This window comes from Lutjanus erythropterus, chromosome 4 (genome assembly GCF_056507025.1).
Source record: "Lutjanus erythropterus isolate fLutEry1 chromosome 4, fLutEry1.hap2, whole genome shotgun sequence".
Classification (NCBI taxonomy): domain Eukaryota; kingdom Metazoa; phylum Chordata; class Actinopteri; order Lutjaniformes; family Lutjanidae; genus Lutjanus; species Lutjanus erythropterus.
In genome coordinates, this window is record NC_139320.1 from 24,389,429 (window position 1) to 24,411,292 (window position 21,864).

At 39.8% G+C, this 21,864-nt stretch overlaps 1 protein-coding gene across 1 annotated transcript in view; it reads right to left on the minus strand.

Moving 5' to 3' along the window:
• Positions 1–479: 479 nt before the first annotated feature.
• The window catches only part of cog6 (component of oligomeric golgi complex 6), a 44,657-nt gene continuing 23,272 nt past the window's right edge, over positions 480–21,864 (minus strand). The window contains exons 9-19 of the mRNA XM_084717402.1: positions 20,937–21,065; positions 18,452–18,543; positions 16,065–16,129; positions 15,847–15,938; positions 15,200–15,317; positions 14,209–14,340; positions 12,884–13,051; positions 11,574–11,681; positions 5,862–5,915; positions 5,672–5,751; positions 480–841 (exon numbers count right to left, since the gene is read on the minus strand). Coding sequence (XP_084573528.1) covers positions 694–841; positions 5,672–5,751; positions 5,862–5,915; positions 11,574–11,681; positions 12,884–13,051; positions 14,209–14,340; positions 15,200–15,317; positions 15,847–15,938; positions 16,065–16,129; positions 18,452–18,543; positions 20,937–21,065 — 1,186 coding nt within the window. The 3' untranslated portion in view covers positions 480–693. The remainder of the gene's footprint in view (positions 842–5,671; positions 5,752–5,861; positions 5,916–11,573; positions 11,682–12,883; positions 13,052–14,208; positions 14,341–15,199; positions 15,318–15,846; positions 15,939–16,064; positions 16,130–18,451; positions 18,544–20,936; positions 21,066–21,864) is intronic.

A 21,864-nucleotide genomic window follows, 5' to 3' on the forward strand; every position in this document is an offset into this window, starting at 1 on the left:
AATAATGTGCTGAATAAATTCTCCACCCGACACCGTTATGAGTTTTAAATGGTCAAAGATCAATTTAACTGTAAAATTTGTGGTAAATGACTGATTCCAGTGTCATCACCAGTGTCTCGTTTCCACATCTTCGTCAGCATGGTGAACATTTTTAAAAAGCCAAACGAGAAGGTAAGAAACATTTTCCATTTCATCTCGACAACAGAACAGCGGAGATTAAAATGAACACAAGCTTCTGAGGTTCCTCTTGGCCACTGACCACTTTTCAGTTCAGAAAAACAGGACAAATCTCTTAAATTCAGTGTATCATCTTGTTATTTATAATATTCAATATTTTCTATAAAAAAAAAAGACTTTTTACAATAATTGACCACAGACAGACTTCATGGAGTGGAGACGGACAGAGGGGAGGAGACATATGTGCCTCACAGAGAGAAAAACAAGTGTGCAGCAGAGAAAGTAAATAGATCATATACATATAATGTTCTTTCCTGCTGGCACACAGGAGTGTCTCTGTGAGGTCAGGAACCCACATCCCAGATTTCCCTCAAAGAACTCCACCTTAACGACGACTTTCATGTACATTTGTGTTATTACACTGTACAAATTACTCTTTGCTCTGTAAATAACCTGCAGGCCGACCGTCGCTGGGGTCACCTCATGTTTTTAAAACCGGGGGGACAAAAGTTCCTCTCAGGACAGTAAAGTCTGAACCTGCTGAGGTGATCTGGGCACCAGGTTCTCGGGGTCTTTGTAGCCGTTAGCCGGGCTGGTCAGCGCCGCGTAAACCTCCCCGTAGGCTCTGCACACCAGCTCTGTGGACTGACGGAAAATCTGCTCCCTGCAAAAAACAGATTAAAAAAATCTTTACATTTTTACACTCACAGGATCAGCAGCAGCAGCAGCAGTGAGCAGAGCTCTGAAACATTCCTACTCTGAACCAGAGAAGCAGAGCTCTGCTGTAATTACTCACTGATGAAGAGCTGAAATAAATCAGCCATGAGTAAGAATTTGTCCTAATTACTTTTTTGTTGTTCAGTGACCATTGTGTGCCCACGCTGTGTCACAACAATGAGTGGCAGTGAGTGGTGCACACTGCCATCTATGGACACGTGACTGTACTGATGCACAAACATCAGGTGTCAATACACTAACAAAGAAGCCGCAAATCAGAGAATTTTATTCCATCTAATCGTATCTGCAACCATCTTTTAACAATAAAACACTGGTCATTTTGACTGTTTTCAAATGTATAAGCTCGATAGCTTTGCTGAACTGAAAAAATTCAATGCTGCAAACAAACAAGTTCCATTAATTTGCCTAAATTTAAATCCAAATAATTAGCTTACATTCTCCTAATCAGGGGAATAATTAAAGAACTAAGAGGAACTTAAAGTAGGGGAGACCGGTGACAGTTGTAACACTTTTTGTCTCAGCACCTATAATTCCCTTTTAGTTTTCAATTTCTAAACAAAGTAGTTTACTTACTGCAAATAACAGTGTGTCCAACTTTCAAAGAAATGATTACTTAAAGCAGTTCTAGTAGTTACAGAATTCTGACACCTCTGGAGTTTAAAAACAATAATCATACAAGAAATTAATCATAGTTATAGAGCTGCAACAATTACTAAATTGTGAGTGTATCAGTTCAGATGGCCTGTATTGGTAAAAGGCGTGGATTGGGGAAAAAAAAAATGATGCAGCACTGGTGTACTGATACATCTCATTAGGCCGCGCATATGTTTTATGTTTGGCATCAATGAAGTGCCGCTGTTACTTTCCTTATTTTTTCTCTCCTCCTGCTTCTGCCTGCACCGCTCTCGCTGGACGCCTGCTGCCGCGATCACACAAAACAAGCGCTCCCCCCTCCCTCTCCTGTCTCACCTCTTCATTTCCTCAACAGAACTGACAGAACTTCTGACAGAACTGATGTCGCACCACCAAACTTTCAGAACGCGCAAGTGTGGAATAAGTTTGGGTTTTATAAGAAAGATGAGAAACACTGCTGCAAATCATTGATGCAAAACGTGTCGGACGGCAGTGTACAGAGCCATGAGTCTCGCAACCCACAGAGACGTCATGTCACTGTGAGAGCAGGTAACACGTAGCATCACTGTTCCTCCACACCCCACTTCCTCTACACGGTCACATTCAATCAAAACTGCAGCACAAGTGTCCAGCTGTGTCTCAAATCGGTCTCAGTCAGTGAGATGCACACCCTAATTTGTCAAGTATTAAAATAACTGCCACCTATTTAAATAATATTTTAATTTGCTTATGTCATTTCTTAAGAAAAAAAGTCAATTTTTCCAATATCAGCTCCTCAAATGTGAATATTTGACCATTTATTGTTCCATTTTTTAAAATGGAATTAGGAAAATCTGCATCTTTTGATTTTGTAAATCATTTTAGTTCTTCAGTGTGATTTTGAATAATTTTCCATAAATATGCTCTCAAGTGAGGGATATAATTAGACTAGAGCTGCAACGATTAGTTGCCAATTGTTAAATTAATCACCAACGATTCTGATAATCAATAATTTTTTAAGAAAAATAGTCAAAATTTTCTGATTCCAGTTTCTTAAATGTGAATATTTTTTGGATTCTGTACTTCCTGATGACAGTAAACAGAATATATTTGGGTTGGGGACAAAACAAGACATTTGAGGACGTCATCTTGGGCTTTGGGAAAAAACGATCAATATTTTTCACCATTTCCTGACATTTTATAGACCAAACTAGGGCTGCCACTAACTTATTTTCATTGTCAATTAATCTGTCAATAACTTTTCAGAAAATGGTGGAAAGAGGACTATCAGTGTTTCCCACAGCACAGCACAGCATTTGACATTCTCAAATATCTTGTTTTGTTCAGTTTATGGTCAGAGGAGTAAAGAAACCAGAAAATATTCACATTTAAGAAGCTGTAATCAGAGAATTCATTTTTTTTTCTTAAAAATGTAAGTAAAACAACTAACTGATTAATTGGGTAAATAACCGACAGATTAACTGACAATGAAAATAATCGTTAGTTGCTTGAGACATTTAAGAGGAAAATCTAATTATGAACATCTTGTCTATCATTTTAATTCTTCAGTGTAATCTCTCCATAAAAAACTTCACACAGACTTTGAAGTGAGGCCGATAATTTGAGTATTTCTTGCAGAGGAGCACGGACGGAGGATGCATCAGTCAGACTGAAGAGCCCAGCGAGAGGACCCGCGCACACAGTGGGAGCTCCTTTGTTGTATCCCACTCAGGCTCTTGAGATCCAGATTTTTAATTGGCCCACAGAGGACACAGAACCGCAGTGCTGTGTATAACACCTTACTCCACACCAAGTGCACTAACACGAAATGTGAAACGAAGGGAGCCTAAAAGTACATTCCCATTATTTGTGCGCTCCAGGAGTGTTTGTCAGAGTGCTGCCTGGTGTTTTTGTGTGTTTAGGTGAGCAGAGGAGCAGACTTGAGAGATAGCAGGAGAGGGAGAGAAAGACAAAGAGGAGGAATGATTTCAGGGAACGAGTGTGAGTGAGAAATGGACCAGAAGCTAATTAATGGCGTCCTGCCCATCAGTCCTCCCATGTCCATTAATAGAGAACATTAACCTGAGGTACAGAGTGCTCCTCAAGCCTGCTGCACTTCCCAGTAAACGTGACTCATAGAAAGAGTGCTCCAATGTAGCAGCAGCTGTATTGAGCTAAAAGCATGTGCATTTTCTGATCAGTAAGACAAATACAGGCAGTCCCGCAGACCGCTCGCTTCATGTGTTGGTGGTTTTAGCAATTTAGCAACCCCCCCCCCCCAAAAAAAAAAAATTAACAAAAAAAATTGCTCTGCATTTAGTCGAGTGCTTTGTTTGGAATGCAGTAATGATCATATTACATCTGGGAAACTAATGAATGTTCAACATTATTAGGTCAACGCTCCTGTTCTATTTATATCACTGTGAATGTGCTCTGCTCAAACACCATGTGATGTTGCAAACATTTAACTTGAAGCCTGAATGTTACATGAATGCTGTTCTTTCCCTTAAAGGGATAGTTCAGGTTATTCGAAGTGGGGTTGCATGACATACTCGTCGATAGTCAGCGTATTAGCTCCATGAAATGTCGGCTGACGTGCTTCCGGTTTGGAGAAACAGAGAGGAGCAGCGGTGTCGGAAGCTAAGAAATGTATGGATGACAGCAGCCGTACGTCACGTTCTTGTCTTGAGAACGACCACGCCTCCCCTTTAGGTGAAAACAAGTGCTATTGAAGCAGCCAGTCAGTAACATTTCATCACAGTTTACTTAATGATGTTACTGCATAAATGTGCTGATTGTTTTTGTAGATGGAAGTGAATCAGAAAAGAGTCTTAGTGACGATGTAACTAAAGTTTTTACTGTGAAAAGATATGGTCCTACCTTAAAACGCCTGTCTTTAGAATGGAGTTTGGTTCAACAAGACCAAAACAGCAAAATAAAGGTGTCTTAATGATATAAAAAATGACGTGTCAGGTTTTCTGTGTAACCGCGTCAAATCATCAATGAGCAAAGACAGTTTAATTTTATTAAACTGGCAAAGAGCTTGGAATTTGTATTTGTAAACTGTATTTACTTAAATTTTCACCGCTTTACTTTGCCATCAGAGAGCCTTCTGAGATGGAAAAACGCTGTTATATCTTTCCTTTCAAACCAACCAAACTCCATTGGCAAAATCAGTCATTTTACCTGACAGAACACGGGAGATGCTGACCTACCGCTGCCTAAATAGTTTTTTTTATTATTATTATTATTATTGTGTGACTTTCATCAGAAAAGTCTGATGGCAAAGTAAAGCAGTGAAAATATTTTAAATATAGCATTTTTTTTAGGTGAATCTTTTTTAAAGAAGAAATCCATAATATATCTACTGCAACTGATCATAAAATGACCACAATATGCCATCAGAGAATAAGTAAACATGCTAAGCTGAAATACTCGCTTGTATTCTCCTTTGAAATTTCTATTCCAACCCGTAACGTGTTTTTGTTTGCCCATTTCACATTAATTAGAGTTCAAAAAATGTCAGTTTATGCATCGTAAGAAATCATAAATAATCTTTTAGAAGGAGTAGATCTTTATAATAGTTAAATTGAGCAATACCAGTTTCTCCCGACTGTGTATTTTCAGAGCAGTGGGATTTTGTTTTCAGGGTAATGGGCTTAACTTTACATTGACATTGATTGAATTTACAGCTGTAAACAGCTGATCAACTTACAGTGTAGAACCTGCCATCTCCTGTTATTGTCAAATTATAATTTTGTACTCATCTTGAGCTCCTGCAGTGTTCCTGCAGCCTGCCTGAGCTTCCCAGAATCTGGGGAGGAGGGGGGTGAAAGAAACAACTCGCTTCACTCATAGACTGTACATTAAATAGCTTGAAATCCAGTGGCTCCAGACTGCAGTACTTATTTTTGGATGTACAATTGTTACATACTGCTCCTTTGAGTGGTTAAAATCCCTCTTGTTCTTGATTCTGTCCACAGTATTTTATTGCTTTAGCTTCCATGCTGGTGCTCCTCTCTGCCTTCTACTGTCGCTAATACACTGACTGTCGATAAGAACCTCATCCAATCTCATATCAAATAATCCAAACTATATCTTTAACAGAGAGAGGTACTATACAATAATAAGGACAGGAACTCACTTGATGGCCGCACTGAGCAGGAAGTTGAGCTGTGGCATCACGAGAGTGTCAGGAGACGACAGGTATCGATCAAACTGGACCTGATGTTTGAGTAAGACAGTTAACAGCAGGTAATGAGGCAAAGAACCATAATAATGATGTGAGAATGATTTAATTCCTGCAGGAACATTAGCTTCATTAACACACTCACCATCGCTGCTTTCACAGAGGAGTTGTCCATGCTGGGGAGGAGGGACAGAGGACCCTGAGACAGAGAGACAAAGAGACAGTGTTTGAATGCCATCAGAGCTCAGGTGGCCGAGGGCTCATTCATTTAGATCTGCAGGCAGCATTTAAAAGGTTTCTTCCTCTGTCTTTTGTCCACACGCTGCCCTCAGCAGCTCCTTGAAAATGATGAGTGAATGAGCGACGTTACCTTCGGCCTTCTACATGCAAAACAGCATAATTTCTTCCTCTCTGTTTGGTAAAGTTTAAACAAAAACCTCCACACATCATCATTAGGCATGGCTTTATATTACTTTTACAATACGGCAACCATGAGCATCTGCTGATACAGATCCTATACTGTCAGTAATATATTTGTATGGATGCAATTTGCCTAATTAGCCATCTCAAAAGCATCACGCTCAAGCTGTGAAGCAAATATTTTACTGCCATGAAGGAAGAAATCAGCCCACAACATGACTCATACAAAACTGCTGCATCTGTTCATTTAGACTTTTCACACACAGAACTTTCAGCAGCATTTTTGATTGTTCAGCACCATTCAGACATTCAAAATGAAGACAGTTTTATTTTGTTTTTCTGTCAACTTTTAATGACAAGACATCTCAGTTTGATAAAAGGAAGATTCAGACGGTGCACGGTTGTGTTTTTTGGTTTAATAGGGAAAATAGGTGTAAGAATGTTTCCATTCTTGACACTCTCAGTTTATTTTTTTATGGACTTTTTTTTATTAAGATGGACAACTACTATTAGAGGTTGAGGGGCTCAGATATTTGGAGGGAGCTCGGCGTCAAAACGCAGCTGCTTTGCATCGCAAGCAGTCGGCTGAGGTGGAGAAGTCAGACATCATGTTCGGTCTGCTGTCGCCGTGACCAGATCCCCCCGGATGTGGATAAATGGACGTATGGATGGACCTCTATCAGAACAGCACTGTGTGCAAACTGCAGGAATATCTTTCATTCCAGTAAAACATCTTATTTGATCATGAGCTCTTCTTCTTCTCCTACATATTATTAGCTGGATGTTGTCACTTTCACCCTCATTTCTTATACTGTTTAATGGATATTCCCAAAAATTGCGGTGAGTCTCTTATTTTGGGCTGACAGATTAGGTGCTCCTTGACGCATTTCCTTATTTTTCTTCTGGTCTGCTTTTCTTTTTTCCACATCCACTTTTAATGTCAAACCATTTCCTTTTCACCTGAGACACAGTCTGTTTCTCCGTAGATGCAACACGCACCGCCTCGGCTGCCGCAGCCCAGCGTGCCTCTTCTGGCTTCCTCTTCAGACACGGGCAGCGCAGCGGTGTGTCCACGGTAAAGACTGAATGTGGAGAGGCGGCACTCAGTGCTGGTAGAAAGCAGGTGAATCAGTGAAATAAAGTGCTATTTCCTGTTTGTTTCACAGCGGCCAACACAAAAACCACCCCCTCCCCCCACACACACACACACCGCAGCAACACCTGATTCTGTCTGAATGTGAAATTTCAACAACTTCACCACTGTCTCCATGATAATTTTCTATACAAGCATATTTCCTTATATAGACAAATGTGGGCGTGGCAATATGCAGATTGCAGACAACGAGCATGAGCCTGTCGATTTAGAGCGATTCTGATTCACTAACGTACAGACGGTGGTAAAAACAAACCTGGCCAGTGCACACGTTTCATGAATCAGACAGTAAGTTTGTGTGTGAATTTATTTTGTGCGCACAGGAAGAACATTTTAATGCACGTCTGTGAACGAGGCCCAATATCCAATCCGGTGATTCTGGCCAGTATCAGCCCAGTGCTAAGTATTGGACTGGCACATCCTTAATCATAATACTACTATGTTTACTCCTTCCCAACCTTAATGAAACAAAATGATCTACACTAGGGCTGGATAATATCATCTCTATCATAATAAATGTCTAAATAGTGCAAGTACATCAGCACATGACACATTTTCTATCATGCTGGGTTACGTTTTATAGTTCACCTTCAGTCATGATTTAAACAACATAAAATGCTCTGCACAAAGTCTTAAATTGTCTCTGATATGTTTTTTTTTTTTTTTTTGCAAAATACGTTAAAATACCTTGTTAACATAGCTTACATGTAGCTCTACACCTCGTCTTCATTTAGTATTCAAATACTCATGAATATCCAAATAGCTCCCGCCCTCTTAACACACCCGACACACTCCTACCCCCACCTCAAGGTAGCTGCACCTGGCTTCTCCTTTCTTTTGCGTGCTAATCACGGTAACTAGGTACATCGCCGCTAATGACATGTATAACACCAGCCCCTCGATTAACAGGATTGTTCCTCGGGTTTATGACGTCATATACCCAGTATGACTGAATGCGTTTTTTTTGTTTTGTTTTGTTTTTTTGAGACTCACTGCGGTTTTAAAGCAAGAAATGCTCAGAGACAGAGTTTACTGCTTATTTCGCTCCTGATATGTCTCATAACACATGAAAAACGCCACGTGGGCATGTTAACAAGGTTAAAAACTTGATTGACTGACGGGTTACACATCTGTTAATATTTTAAAAACTGCCAATAAAGTAAATTTATTAAGTCATTAAGAGATTCATAATGTTCAGTCAGCCCTGATCTGTAGCACTGATGAGATTTATTGAGAAAAATAAAAAACATTCCTTGAACACTGAACTTCTTGATCTGTAAACAACAGAAACTCTCTCTAAAACTCAATGTTAACAAGACAAAAAACTGCAGGCAAATACACGACTGAGCCTGTGAACACAACAGCAGGTACCTTTCAGGCAATTAGCTGACACTGATTATCTAGAATGGCAACATTAAGTCAAGCTTAAATGCCTAAATTGCCAACATTAAAAGCAGCAAATAGACGGCGGTGCAAGGGTCAAAGCTGCAGAGCAGTTCCCAGAGTGATTTTATGGAGATATGGGTGTATTAACATACTAGAAGCCTACAAGCTCATCTGCTAGCTGCTAGCCGGTGAACAGTATTGTTTAATCACTGTTTTCTTGTTTCTGACATGTTCATCTGATGTCTCACAGAAAATTACAGGGATGAAATGTTACACAGATAGCGAAAGTAAACCTGAAAAGTCTAAAATAAATGTGGGGATTCTTGTCAGTCGCTGACATCTGGGCTGCCTGTCGAGCGTAGACAGCCAGACTTAATCTTCTCAAACAGACGACTATTTAAAGAAAACCCAAGACGGGCCACCGGAGGAGAGAAGCAGTCTGCAGAAGAATGACAGCTCCTGATTGAGCTTCGCGTTGAGCTGCAGCGGCAGCAGCGGCAGCAGCAGCAGCAGTAGCTGGGTGTGGCGTGTCCTGACATGACCCGGGGTTTCTAGACTCGCATGCTAAACCACAACTATGGGTCTCAGTCAGCCCAGTGGTGAAGTGTGTTACAAAGAGGGTGGAAAGCTCCGGGGCATCAGCGCTCTCATCGGCACAGGACACTTCTGGAGAAGGTAATATATTTTAATACAGCATAATGCGATCTGCCTCCCTGAGCCCCTTTCTCATCTGAAAATCTGATAGAAACACTATTATGCCCTAATAAAGACATTGGTCATCGGTTGCCATGGTGATAGCTACTGTAAAGTCCAAAGAGGCAGCATACTGTAAACAATAGCGGCTGTAGTGTATAAAAGAGGACTTCCATTCAGAAGACTAACAGGAGAGATGCAAGAAAATCCAAGGTTCTTTAACCAGGGTTACTACTAGGGCTGGGACGATCACCGATTAAATCATATATTGGCGATTGGAAGGTTGCCAGGCGATTTGCTGTTTATCAAGGCGATTTTGAAAAAAAAAACAAAAAACGGCGCTCTACTGTGCATTAAGAGATGTTTCTGGAGGAAATACATGACTGTTAGAGAAGCCCCGTTTACAAACAGAACTACAATCCACATTCTCTCTCCTCTCAGCGCAGGGTACACTGTCAGCCAGCCCTGTGACAGTGACAGGGCACATCTCTTTGATTCGAACTGACACAGCCCGTTTGCTCATGCTTCGGGGTCGTTCAACAGAGTAGGCCAATTGCAAATAAATATTGTTTTAATGTGTAACTACTGAAATGTTCACACAAGGGCTTTCATAAATTCCTACAGTGTTGCGGCACTGCCGCCTTTGCAGGTTAAAAGTTAAAGACAGCGACTTAAAGTGAGGAGGAGCAACACGTCTCCGGCTTGTCAGCGCAGCGGTGTCGCTCACTTTTGCATGTGATGCAAAAAATTAAAAATAACGTCATTATAACAAAAAGTATAAACCTGCAGTGCTTGAAGTGCTAGCTTGGGGGATCAGGAGTTTTGTGGCTTCAGCAGGATGATGAAGACGAAGGTGCGCAAATAAATTGGTTGTCTGAACATTTTTCACGGACACACATTTGTTGCATATTTTGCAGATAGGCTTTGTTGTGTCCGTCGGCTCACCTCTGGCATCTGGGATAAACCCAAAAAACTCCCAAATTGGAGATGTGGCGTTTTTCTTTGCCACCAAAGTGGCCAAAGTGTCAGTGTTGGCAGTGTTGCTGACTGGTAGCGATCAACATAAGACACGTGCCAAAGACACGTGCTGCCCCGCGCCCTTGCCAATTTAATCGTGTATTGGCAATCTAGAGCAATGACAATCTACAATTTGAAATTTAGAGGGAATCGCACAGCCCTACTTACTACACACTTTACCTTTTAAAAGTCCAGACTTTTTCAGACTAAAGTTATCCAGACTTCTCAGTAGATTCTTTTGACTGTATTTGACATTTGGGTACAACCCCAATTCCAAACACATTTGGATGTTGTGTAAAATGTGAGTAAAAACAGAATGCAATGATTTGCAAATATGTTTTGATTTGTAGTCAATTGAATATAGTACAAAGAGAATATATTTAGTATTCAAACTTTTTGTAAATATAAGCTCATTCTGAATTTGATGCGTGCAACGAGTTAAAAAAAGTCAGGACAGTAGCAACAGTTGTTGAATGAAAACACCTGTCTGGAACATTCCACAGGTAAACAGCTAAAGTGGTAACAGGTGAGAGCATCATGACTGGGTATTAAAGGGACGGCCTCGAAAGGCTCAGTCGTTCACAAGCATGGATGAGGTGAGGTTCACCAGTTTGTGAAAAACTGTTTGGACAAACAGTCCAACAGTTTAAGAACGCCTCTCAAAACAAAACTGCAGGAATTCAGGGATTTTACCGTCTACAATCACAACACCAACATCCAGAAATGCTGAAGTCCTGAAATCCTGACGTTCTGCACGTGTTCCAACAGCGTGGCTTCACAGTAAGAGAGTTCAGGTACTAGACTGACCTGCCTGCAGTCCAGACCTGTCTCCCACTGAAAATGTGTGATGCATCATATGAAGCACAAAATACAACATCAGAGACCTCAGACTGTTGAGCAGCTGAAGAAAAGGCGAGGTATCACAGTGGTAAAAATACTCCTGTCGCAACTTTTTTTGTAATATGTTGCAGGCACCAAATTCAGAATAAGCATATTTTTATAAAAATCTCAACTCAGACAGGAAATAAACTAAAACAGAATGGGGCCAATAGTGTGGACACAAATATTTTTCCATGCTCTCTTCTGTTTTCCATACTTATCCAGACCTGGAAATGATTATATTAAAACTCCGTACGTTTCCCCACTGTGTAGGAGACCTGTATAACTGCGTGTGGTGAAGTGCTCCACCTGTTCGGCGCTGTGCTGCTGCACACAGCTGTAGATGTAACTCAGTCCGGCTCTGGTCAGCACGTAGGATGCCTGCTCGTTGATCAGAGTGTCAAGGTGAGCCTCGATCTGGAAAATGTGGGAGAGAGAGAGTGGCTCAAAAATCCAGTCCAGGCCTGCATTGTGAAGCAGCGGTACTCGTGGTTAATGGAGAACCGCTGTGCTATTGATAATGAAACTTCCACAGGAGCTCTTGTGGTGCTCAATTACAAAAGATGTGCTAAAAATAGAGGGATAGATGATGCATTTGAGCACGAACAACAATACATGACGCACACCCTTCTGTGAGACAGTAAATTAAATCTTTTTAATAAAAGATTTGAGCTCTATGGGTTTTCATGAAAAGAGGAAGAATAATTAACTATTTTTAATGAACGATAAGCACAGACAATATGATGACTGAGCATTCATGTTGAAAAAAGTGACTGCGTCATGATTCACTTTGTCTTCTCCTACTTAGGTATGGTCTGTCATTATTAGATTTGTGCTAGAGCTGCAACGATTAACCAATTAGCTTTCATCTATTAAATTAATCTCCAACTATTTTGATAACTGATTAATCGGTTTAAGTAACTGCTTAAAGAAAAATACAATCAAATTCTTTGATTCCAGCGTCTTAGATGTGAATATTTTCTGGTTTCTTTACTCCTATGATACTAAACTGAATATTTTAGGGTGTTGGAAAGCACTGAACAAATTTTTATTTTTTTTTTTGTTAACATTTTATAGACCAAACAGTTAATCAATTAAGAAAATAATCAATAGATTAATGAACAATGAAAATGATCGGTTTCACCCTAAAAATATATATGATATGCTTGAGGCATTTAGTTCTTCGGTGTGTTTGAAAAAATAATTTTCTCTAAAAAACTCCACATATGCTTTTAATTGAAAGAGATGATTTGATTAGAGCTGTCGCAATTAACTGATTAGTTGTTGACTATTAAAGTAGTCTCCAACTATTTTGGTAATCGAGTAAGTAAAAAAAGGTAAAAAAAAAAACCTGATTTGAGCCTCTTAAATGTGACGTTTCTTTACTCCTCTCTGAAAGTAAACTGAATATCTTTGACTTGTGGACAAAACAAAACAATTTGAGGACATGATCTTGGACTTTGTTCAATATTTTTCACAATTTTTGACATTTTATAGACCAAAAAAGAGCGAAAGAGAAAATAATCTACAGATTAATTAAACGTAAATACCTCTAAAAAAAATTTTAATTGTCTGATTCACTTCTGATTTCTTGATAATTGTTTGCAATTCAGGCAGACCTGGAACTCGAGCATCTCGAGCCTCTTGTCAGTGAACTCGAAGAGTGCCAGCGTCGTCTTCATGACATACAGCGAGTTGACCATGTAGCTCGCCATGTCAGCGGTGCCAAGGTTACTGGCTGAGACAGTGCACAACTGGAGGAGGGGATCCAGGATGCAAGAGAGCACCTGGGAAAGACAAAGTAACACTGAGCCTTAAAGGCGTAATATACAACATCTTTCGAAAAAACATTACAATTTATAGACTTATGTAAATATAATCCCCTTCAGTCATCAATTATGAGCCACTAGAAGTGTGTGCTGGTGTCTGTAACTGCAGTGAAACTGCACCCTGTCTGTATTTCCTAATCTTTTCATTATTTTGCTGTGGTCAGGATGCTTTACAAACTCAAAATATCAGTATTTTACATTCTGAGAATGAGATCCTACCAATTCTACCTGTAAGAGATGAATGGAACATCATTCACTTTGATAAATGTGACTAAAAACAAATACTAAGACAATGCTGTGAACAGGGTCAGCAACAAAAAAGCTTTTTGGCCACCTTAAAAAAAATCAATATCAGTTTAAGTGTACGCTATATGTAGAATATTTTAACCATTTTACTTTGTCATCAGACAGTTTTGTCTGGGAGGAAACTGTCATTATAGAGACAAACGTCACTCTCTCCAAACCAACCAAACTCCATAGACAAAATCAGCAATTTTACCTCGCAAAACACAGGTGTTGCTGATCTACTGTTGCCTCAATCTGTTTGTTTGTTTATGCTATTGTGTGACTTCGGTGACTCTGAACCAACCTTTTAACACACTGAAGTCACACAATAAAACAAACAAACTAACAGATTGAGGCAGCAGTAGACCAGCAACTCCTGAGCTCTGTGAGGTAAAATAGCTGATTTCACCTATGGAGTTTGGTTGATTTGGAGAAAATGATATTTGGCTTATATAACATTGGCTTCCTGTCAGAAAAGGTGGTCTGACAGCGAGGTTAAGCTGCGAAAATATTCTAAATGTAGCATACACTTAAACTGATATTGCTTTTTGTTGGTGGACATTTTCCATGCCGGTACTCCTCTCTGCTTCTCCAAACAAGGAATGCTCAACTGGCGGCTGGTTATACACTGATTATCAATAATTACCTCATGCAACCCCACCTCAAATGATCCAAGCTATCCCTTTAAGAGATAATTAAAAGATCAGTAACTTTTATAAATTGTGATAAAAGCAAATATTTAAACATTCATAACTCACAAATGTAAATAACAATGACAATAAAGAGAGACAGGCTTGACTTTCCTTCCATCCTGATCATTTTGAGTTTACCTGAGCAAAGTCAGCCTGTCGAGCATCCAGAGGAACCACTGACGAGTCATGGGAGGCCAGCACCTCCCGGAGGAGGGAGAGAGTCTGAGTGAGGGAGGCTGTAGGTCCCAGGTCTGCAGGTGGCAGCTCCACCTGTGCAGGCAGATGGGAGCAGAGGAGGATGACAAGGTGTTAGTAGACAGAGCAAAAGAGCAAAGTTATTCTTGCAGAGTTAAGCTGAACTGCAGCCTTCACAGAAAACAAGTGCTCCTCATGACATTATCAAAGCTTTAAACATCTCTAATGAGCAGCATGATACACTGAATATACAACTGCTTCCTGCTGCTCCTCCGGCTCGTTCAGAGTCAGAAAAGCTTTTTTAATGAAGAGGGTCTTGATTTCATTGGACTCTGGAAAGACAACACAGTAGTCAGCTCGGCCACCTTTGACCACCTAATAGAGCAAATTATGAGAAGGCTGTGTTCCTGGCATTAGCTGGAATTGACACCAAAAGCCTGAGGGCCTCCAATTTGATTAACACTGAGCTACAGGGATAATTCTTGTAACTGCTATTGATCAGGACACAGCCAGCGTTTTATGTGGAAGAGCTCCTGCTCGTGCTGAGGTATATTTGGATGGCAATTTAACTAAACGGTGACAAGTCTGGTGTTTTTGGCCAGCTAGCGCCTTTTCGATGCTGCGGCCAACAGGCCGAAACTGTTTACAAGCACAAGTGCTTCAGAAATAGCCTTGTTGTCTTTGAGGGTTTAGACGCAGAGCTGAAATACACAATGTGTGTCCACAGGGTGCAATACTGAACGTCTGCACTGTCATTTAAGCGATTTCATGAAAGAACATTGCGAACTGCCTCTATTTTAAAAACAAGGCCTCTTCTTCCTCTCCTTCTCTTTCTTTAGGTGATGGTATTATTTCCCAGCAGTCACTTTCTCACAACTGCACATATAAAAACAATTTATTGGACGATTCAAATAAAAATGTAATCATTACATACCTTATCCATGAGTTTGCTTGCATGAAGGCTCAGGCTGTTGAAGAACATCTTTTTGCTGAGGATGTGCATTTCTTCAATAGTGATGAGCAAAGAGGCCACACTGGTCCCGATGATCACGCTGGACAAAGATCAAATCGATTGATAGGTCATCCCATACTGCACACAGTGATTATTTACATTATTCTTTTCTTCTTTGATCAATCAACTAATAATTTACATCTACAAAAAGTCCAAATTCACAGTATCAAGAGGACAGAGGCGACAAAAAAAAAGATCTTTCAAGAATTCAGTTCAGTTTTTGTTGTCCTGCTTGTACCAGCAGTGTGCAAGTTGTCAAATAGAACATAGTTAGTAAATAGTTTAACCTATTTTGAGTGCTGAGAAGTAACTTTCTTTTTGCTGTGGTATTAAAAGAGGAACTGAGTGTTTTTTTTAATTTTATTTTATATTGTATCAAAGTTTAAAATTCTACTATTGTGGCAACTTTATTCAGCTCTATTCATCTTAGAATGATATGAAACAGAAGAGCAGCGAAATTCCCAAATTTGCAAAAAATAGAAACCAAGAATATTTAATAAATTCCCATAAAAATCTCACACACTGGACCTTTAAGTTGTTATTGTTGAGTTATTATCAAGTTTAAATACCTGATGGTGTGGTGGTAGAACTTGAGCAGGTTGGACAGCTTGTAGAGCAGAACAGCACCCGGCTCAGCCACGATGACCTGCTCTATCCGAACCTGAGGGACAGTTCCACAGCACACAGCGTGAGAACACGAGCAGAACCTGACAGACTACCATGTGCATTCCACAGAGCTGCTCTATGGTTCTTTAATAATGCTTCTTAAAATAATCTGATTGCTCACTTTCAGCGGCCTGCAGACTCCCTCAGTGATGTGTCCAACCACCTCCTGCATGTTCTCCTCCACACCTGATGTAACAGGAACACACAGTCACACACACACACACACTCCGAGCTATTTGGGATTAAACACATCAACTGTTTTCAAGGTGTCAAGAATATAAGCAGAGTAGCACAGTATTAATAAACACACCACAGGGGAAAAAAATCTTCTCTTAGATCTAAAGTAAAACGGCATGTGTAGAAAAACAAACTGAATATTACAGGGTCACGACAGTCCTGATTAATTTACATTTTTTTATTGTGAAGCCTGAATACAGAATATGACACACAGGAGAAGTATACTCCCTACATCTAAAATAAATACATAAATAAATAAAATCTTTCAGCTTGTCCTTAATTCGATTAATTAATTGCCAACCATTTAGATATTCAACTTTTTAAGAAAAAAACTAAATGTCAAAATTCTGATATAAGCTCATCTTAGTCTTTAGGAAAGATTGATTGACATTTTTCACCATTTTCTGACATTTTAAGGCAACGACTATAAAAATAATCGTGAGTTGCAGCCCTGGTGTTTAGACAGATGTCACCACCTTATAACCTCACTGACACCTGGAGAATGGCTGCCCAATTAATTTAAGTATTATTTAAATTGCTAGGGCTTCCCCCCTGATTGTCATAGATTCAACTCGTCATTTGGGGATCCATCAGTCGACTGAGAGTCTTCAAGTCGAGCAGCCGTTTTTTCAGGGGGTTTCTGGTCAGTCAGTGTGCAAACAGTCAGGATGAAACAGAGAGAAGCTTAGAAAATGCACAGAGAGAACATTTCAAGGGGGAATCCTAAATATATTTTTATATTAGTTGGCGCACTTAGTGGTTTTTCTGATGAGAGAAGGTGAAATGAGAGGTGGGTAAAAACGTTTAAGCTCTTGTGTTTTTTTTATCTGCGTCATTGTAGGCCGGGCATGGCGACAGCATGACAGGCTGTGAACTTTACAAACCGAGTCTCTAAATCACCACAAACCACAAAACTAACTGTGATGGAAGCAGAGAAGAAGAGTGATAGAAACAGAGTGAAGGTGACAACGTGCCGTCAGCCACTTGTTCTCAGATTGTTATTATAAGTGTCTGACAGCATAACAGAAAAGACCAGAAACAGCTGTTTTACTGCTCTCACCAAACTCACGAGACTCCCTGTGAAAAACTCAAATTTCAACATCATCCTTCAAACGATCACCTTCTTTAAACTCGACAGAAACAAAATGAAAACCCACCAAATCATTTTGAATCAGAATCTTAATCGGAAAACTCTTTACTGTCATTATACTCAGGAACAATGAAATAAGAAAACGGCTTCTCTCTGTGCATCAGAAAAATATAAACATATAAAAATCTGAAATACAGTCAAACAGCAGTAAGAGCAGCTTTATAATAGATCAAAGGTGATTTGTTCATCTTTCTACTGCTACAATAATCACTAACTCTAGTTTGGTTAATATAAACCTTTAATATGCAGCGTAGGACACCTGCAGCTTGGAGAGAAGAGGCTCCATAGGTCTGCTGATTTTAACTGATCTAAACAAGGATGCACACTTTTACTTTCTCTAACTGTGTAAAAACATGATGTTTTCTCATGTTACAGCGACTCGTAGGCTGATATAGGAATTAAGAGAGGCGCACTGATCTGAAAAAAACAACGAATCATTTAATATTTGTGACAGCCAAATCTGATCCGACTGAAAAAAAATCTCTTTTTTTTTACTTTAGTGATTGATTAGTCAGGGACAGCTTTTAATTCCCACTAATTGTGAATCATGTCTTAATCGAAATATCTGTCAAAATAATCACAATATGATTCATTTTACCGTATCATGCAGCCCTAGTCAGGAGTGAGATCATAATCAAAATGAGCTGCAGAAAACTACCTCAAAAGCGTGTGAGATAAATGAGATAAATGCTGACACTTGATAGCCTGGATGTAACAGCGTAGCTTAACAAAACAGGCCGGGGACAAACCCCGGCCTCGAACGATCCCCTCACTGATCTGTCTGCATTCTTCACTGCTACGAGAACCGGAGAAGTTAAATAAGGGAAACAAGCACAGGATTAATCCATCAGGCTGAACTAAATGTACTGGAATCAGATTTGTTCACACTCTCTGACTGCTGCCAACATCTCTAACCTCTGTCCAATAAACAAGCTACTTGCATGCGTGTGTGTGCGTAACGTTTGCTTACAAGCCCTGATTCACCTGTAAAATACAACAAATTAAAAGATGCAACGATAAAGGAGAGGAAAAGGCTGCAGATGTCATCACAGTATTTGTAATTTCAGATGTGGACAGAGAAATGCACACTGTGCGAGCGCAGCATGTGCGAAGCGTCGTACCTTGCAGAGTGACTTGTTTGAGCAGAGCCTCTAGATGCTCTTTCTCTGAGGCGGTAGCTTGGTGCAGCCAGGCCAGCATGTCCCCAACATACCTGCAAGAGCGACGTAACGGTCTGTGTTAAACAGAACGTCACTGAGGGGCCAACCTGAGGGCTAATCTTACCACGCTGTGACCACAGCTACATCGAGGCATGGGTCATCGTGTTTCACTCCCCTCATACACACACACACACACACACACACACACACACACACACACACACACACACACACACACACACACACACACACACACACACACACACACACACACACACACACACACGGCTTTTGGTGTTATATAACGGTGGAAAACAGCAAGGTTAAACTTGAATTATCGTGTGTAAGCCTGTGCGTGTGTGTGTGTGTGTGTGTGTGTGTGTGTGTGTGTGTGTGTGTGTGTGTGTGTGTGTGTGTGAGTGAGTGTGAGGACACCAGGAGGTGAGAAAGAACTTGATGTTCTCAGAACTGCCGATGCCTCCTATAAAGTGGAGGTGATTGGGTGTTCCACACATGGCTGATGTTCTGAGAAAATCTCCCATTTGGCTCCTGGGCACCGGAGGAAGAGGGAAGAGGACGCGGTGCAGTAGGAAGCACAGACACACTCAGACTCTCCTACACAAAACAGACACTTCACATCCTCCTCAAATGGCTTTTAAAAGTTAAGAAACTCAGTGTAGTTTGGAACTAAATCTGATGAGCTTAGGAACCATAACATTTACAGTCATACAACAGAAATATTAAATATTTATTATAATTTTATAATTTAATTATAATTTATTATAAGGTATTGTGTTTTGAGGATTGTATTTTATTTTTATGTTTGACTGAGACAAACCCATTCTATTTCTACTCTAAGTCTCTGTATGCAGTTTTTTTGAAAAAGTGAGTTTAGCCTTGAGAAATTCTTAGAGTTTAAAGGGATAGTTTGGATTATTTGATGTGAGGTCATAAAAAAAATCAATGTCAGTTAGAGTGTACGCTGTATTTAGAATATTTTCACCACCTTCCGTTGCTGTCAGACAGCCTTTTCTTATGGGATATGGCTGTTATGTAATTCAAATATCGCTCACTCCAAACCAACCAAAGTCCATAGGTGAAAGAACACAGATTTTCTGGTCTACCGCTGCCATGATCTGTTAGTTTGTTTGTGTTATTGTGTGAATGGTGAATCTGAGCTAACCCTTTAAAACACAGAAGTCACACAATAACACAAACAAACCAACAGATCGAGGAAGCGGTAGTCCTGCAGGGTAATATTTCTGACTTTGCCTATGGAGTTTGGCTGATTGGAGAAAGTGATATTTGGCAAATGTAACATCAGTTTCCCGTCAGAAAAGGCTGTCTGACGGCAGGGTGGCTAAAATACCTTTGTTGAGGCCACTGTAGTTCATTACTTATCTTATCATTACTAGTATCACAATCTTTACTTTACTTTACTTATCATTACTTATCTTCTATGCTGGTGCTCCTCTCTGCTTCTCCAAACTGGGGATGTTTCGACCAACATCTGCCGTAGGTGATACTCTGACTGTACCTCATTCAACCCCACGTCAAATAATCCCAACTATCCCTTCAATATTCCCTGATCATGAGCAATGTTTTCACAAGTTCATGCATAATCCGAATAATTGCATAACTGTTTTCTGGGCTGAGAGTTTGAAATAATCTACTTCTTTTTTATATAGGTGAAATTAGGAACTATAAATACATAAATTACAGCTTATGGTTAATTTTGACAAGCCATTCATCTTTGGAGATGCAAATAAGCAGATTATTTTTAATTTTGTTTGAGCTAAACTCCCGTGAACAAACAGCATAAGCATGCCCGTTTTTCTCCATCTCTGATTACATTGCAAAATAGCTACATTCCATCAAAACTGAAATTTGCTTTTGGTTTTTATTACAGGAACATTCGGCTCATAAGTGTCTGCATCATTTCACTGCCTATGTGTAATGTTGAGGATTGATTTTTAAATTCTGAATGGTTTAGCGCTGTCAAAGCTTTCTGATTGCATAACTGGTTGTGTACCAAACCGCTCCCTTAGGCCCCTTAACACAGCTGAATGTATAAAAAAATGACAAAAAATATGGTGAAGCAGCTCTCTGTTAACATGCACCGAGGATGTGGAATATAAGACAAACAGCTCCTGTTTATAGTTTTCAGAAAAAGCTCAAAACACACTTCAGCAAAGTTGCTTTTAATCAGTTTTACCTTTTTATTGTTTTATAGCTTTATATTTTAGAATATACTTGTTTTATTTCCCGTTTCCTGTTTTTAATTTTTCTAAACCTGTGCTACTTGAGTTTTGATTTTTTTGTTGTTTTTTCTCTTATGAGGCACTTTGAATTGTGTTCCATGTTATGAAAGATGCTGTATGAATGAAGTTTATTATTAGTAGTAGTATTATTGTTGTTGGTCTTATAAATGGGTTTGGAGCTGTACCTCATGGGGTCATGTGAATGCATCTCTATGGGGCGGGGGGTTCCTCCTGGCCCGCCGCGGGTCAAGGCATCGATGAAGCCTCGTACCACTGCACACCTGCGTGCGGTCCCGAACTCATCCAGGGTGTATCTGACCAAACAAAGGACAAAGAAGCCAACATTCAGCACACAAGCCTCATGTGAAAAGTTGTGTTTTCGTGCAGACTGCGTGTTGGAGGTCAGCTGCTGACACACGTCAACAATCCGGGCAGCTTTTCCAAGAGGAAAGAGTTTAGGTTGTTTTGATTACTTGGTGGTGGCAGACTCAGTGACAGACTAAACACAAGATATCGCCGAATTAAGAGCCCAGATTCCGCTCTCTCAGCCTCAACATCCCGAGCTGGTGCATGACCTTGGACAGTTTGTGGACACTGACAGGTGCATTTCAGGGAATTCAGACAGATAGAGGGAGGGTTTGACAGGAAAACATATCCCTGGTAACATGTGAAACTTTCCTGTCAGTTGTTTTGCTTGAGGAACAAAGTTAAGTTCACAGTGACTCAGAAAGTGTATGAATCCTCTGCAATTATTTAGAAATTGCTCTCCTGAAGTTGAGGGTACAAGTGATTTATATAGACATTCAGTGCTTTTAAGAACATGTATTGTATTGTATATGTATTGTATTAATTTTTTTTCATTACATATTTCCTGTTTCCGTCTGTGCTTGCTTAAATTAACCGAGTAATGGGCACTGATAATACTTAATTATATGTACTTCAGGCATTTCAAAGCACTTTAAGATTTACAAGACTGAGCAGTGGTATACAGTCTAATTCATAATTCTTAAGGAAAGATCTTAAGAATAGGATAAAGAAAGAATAAACAAAAGCATCTCATATGATGGCTCAGGTACATTTATTTCAAATAATTACAGTTATTTCAGTCTTGAG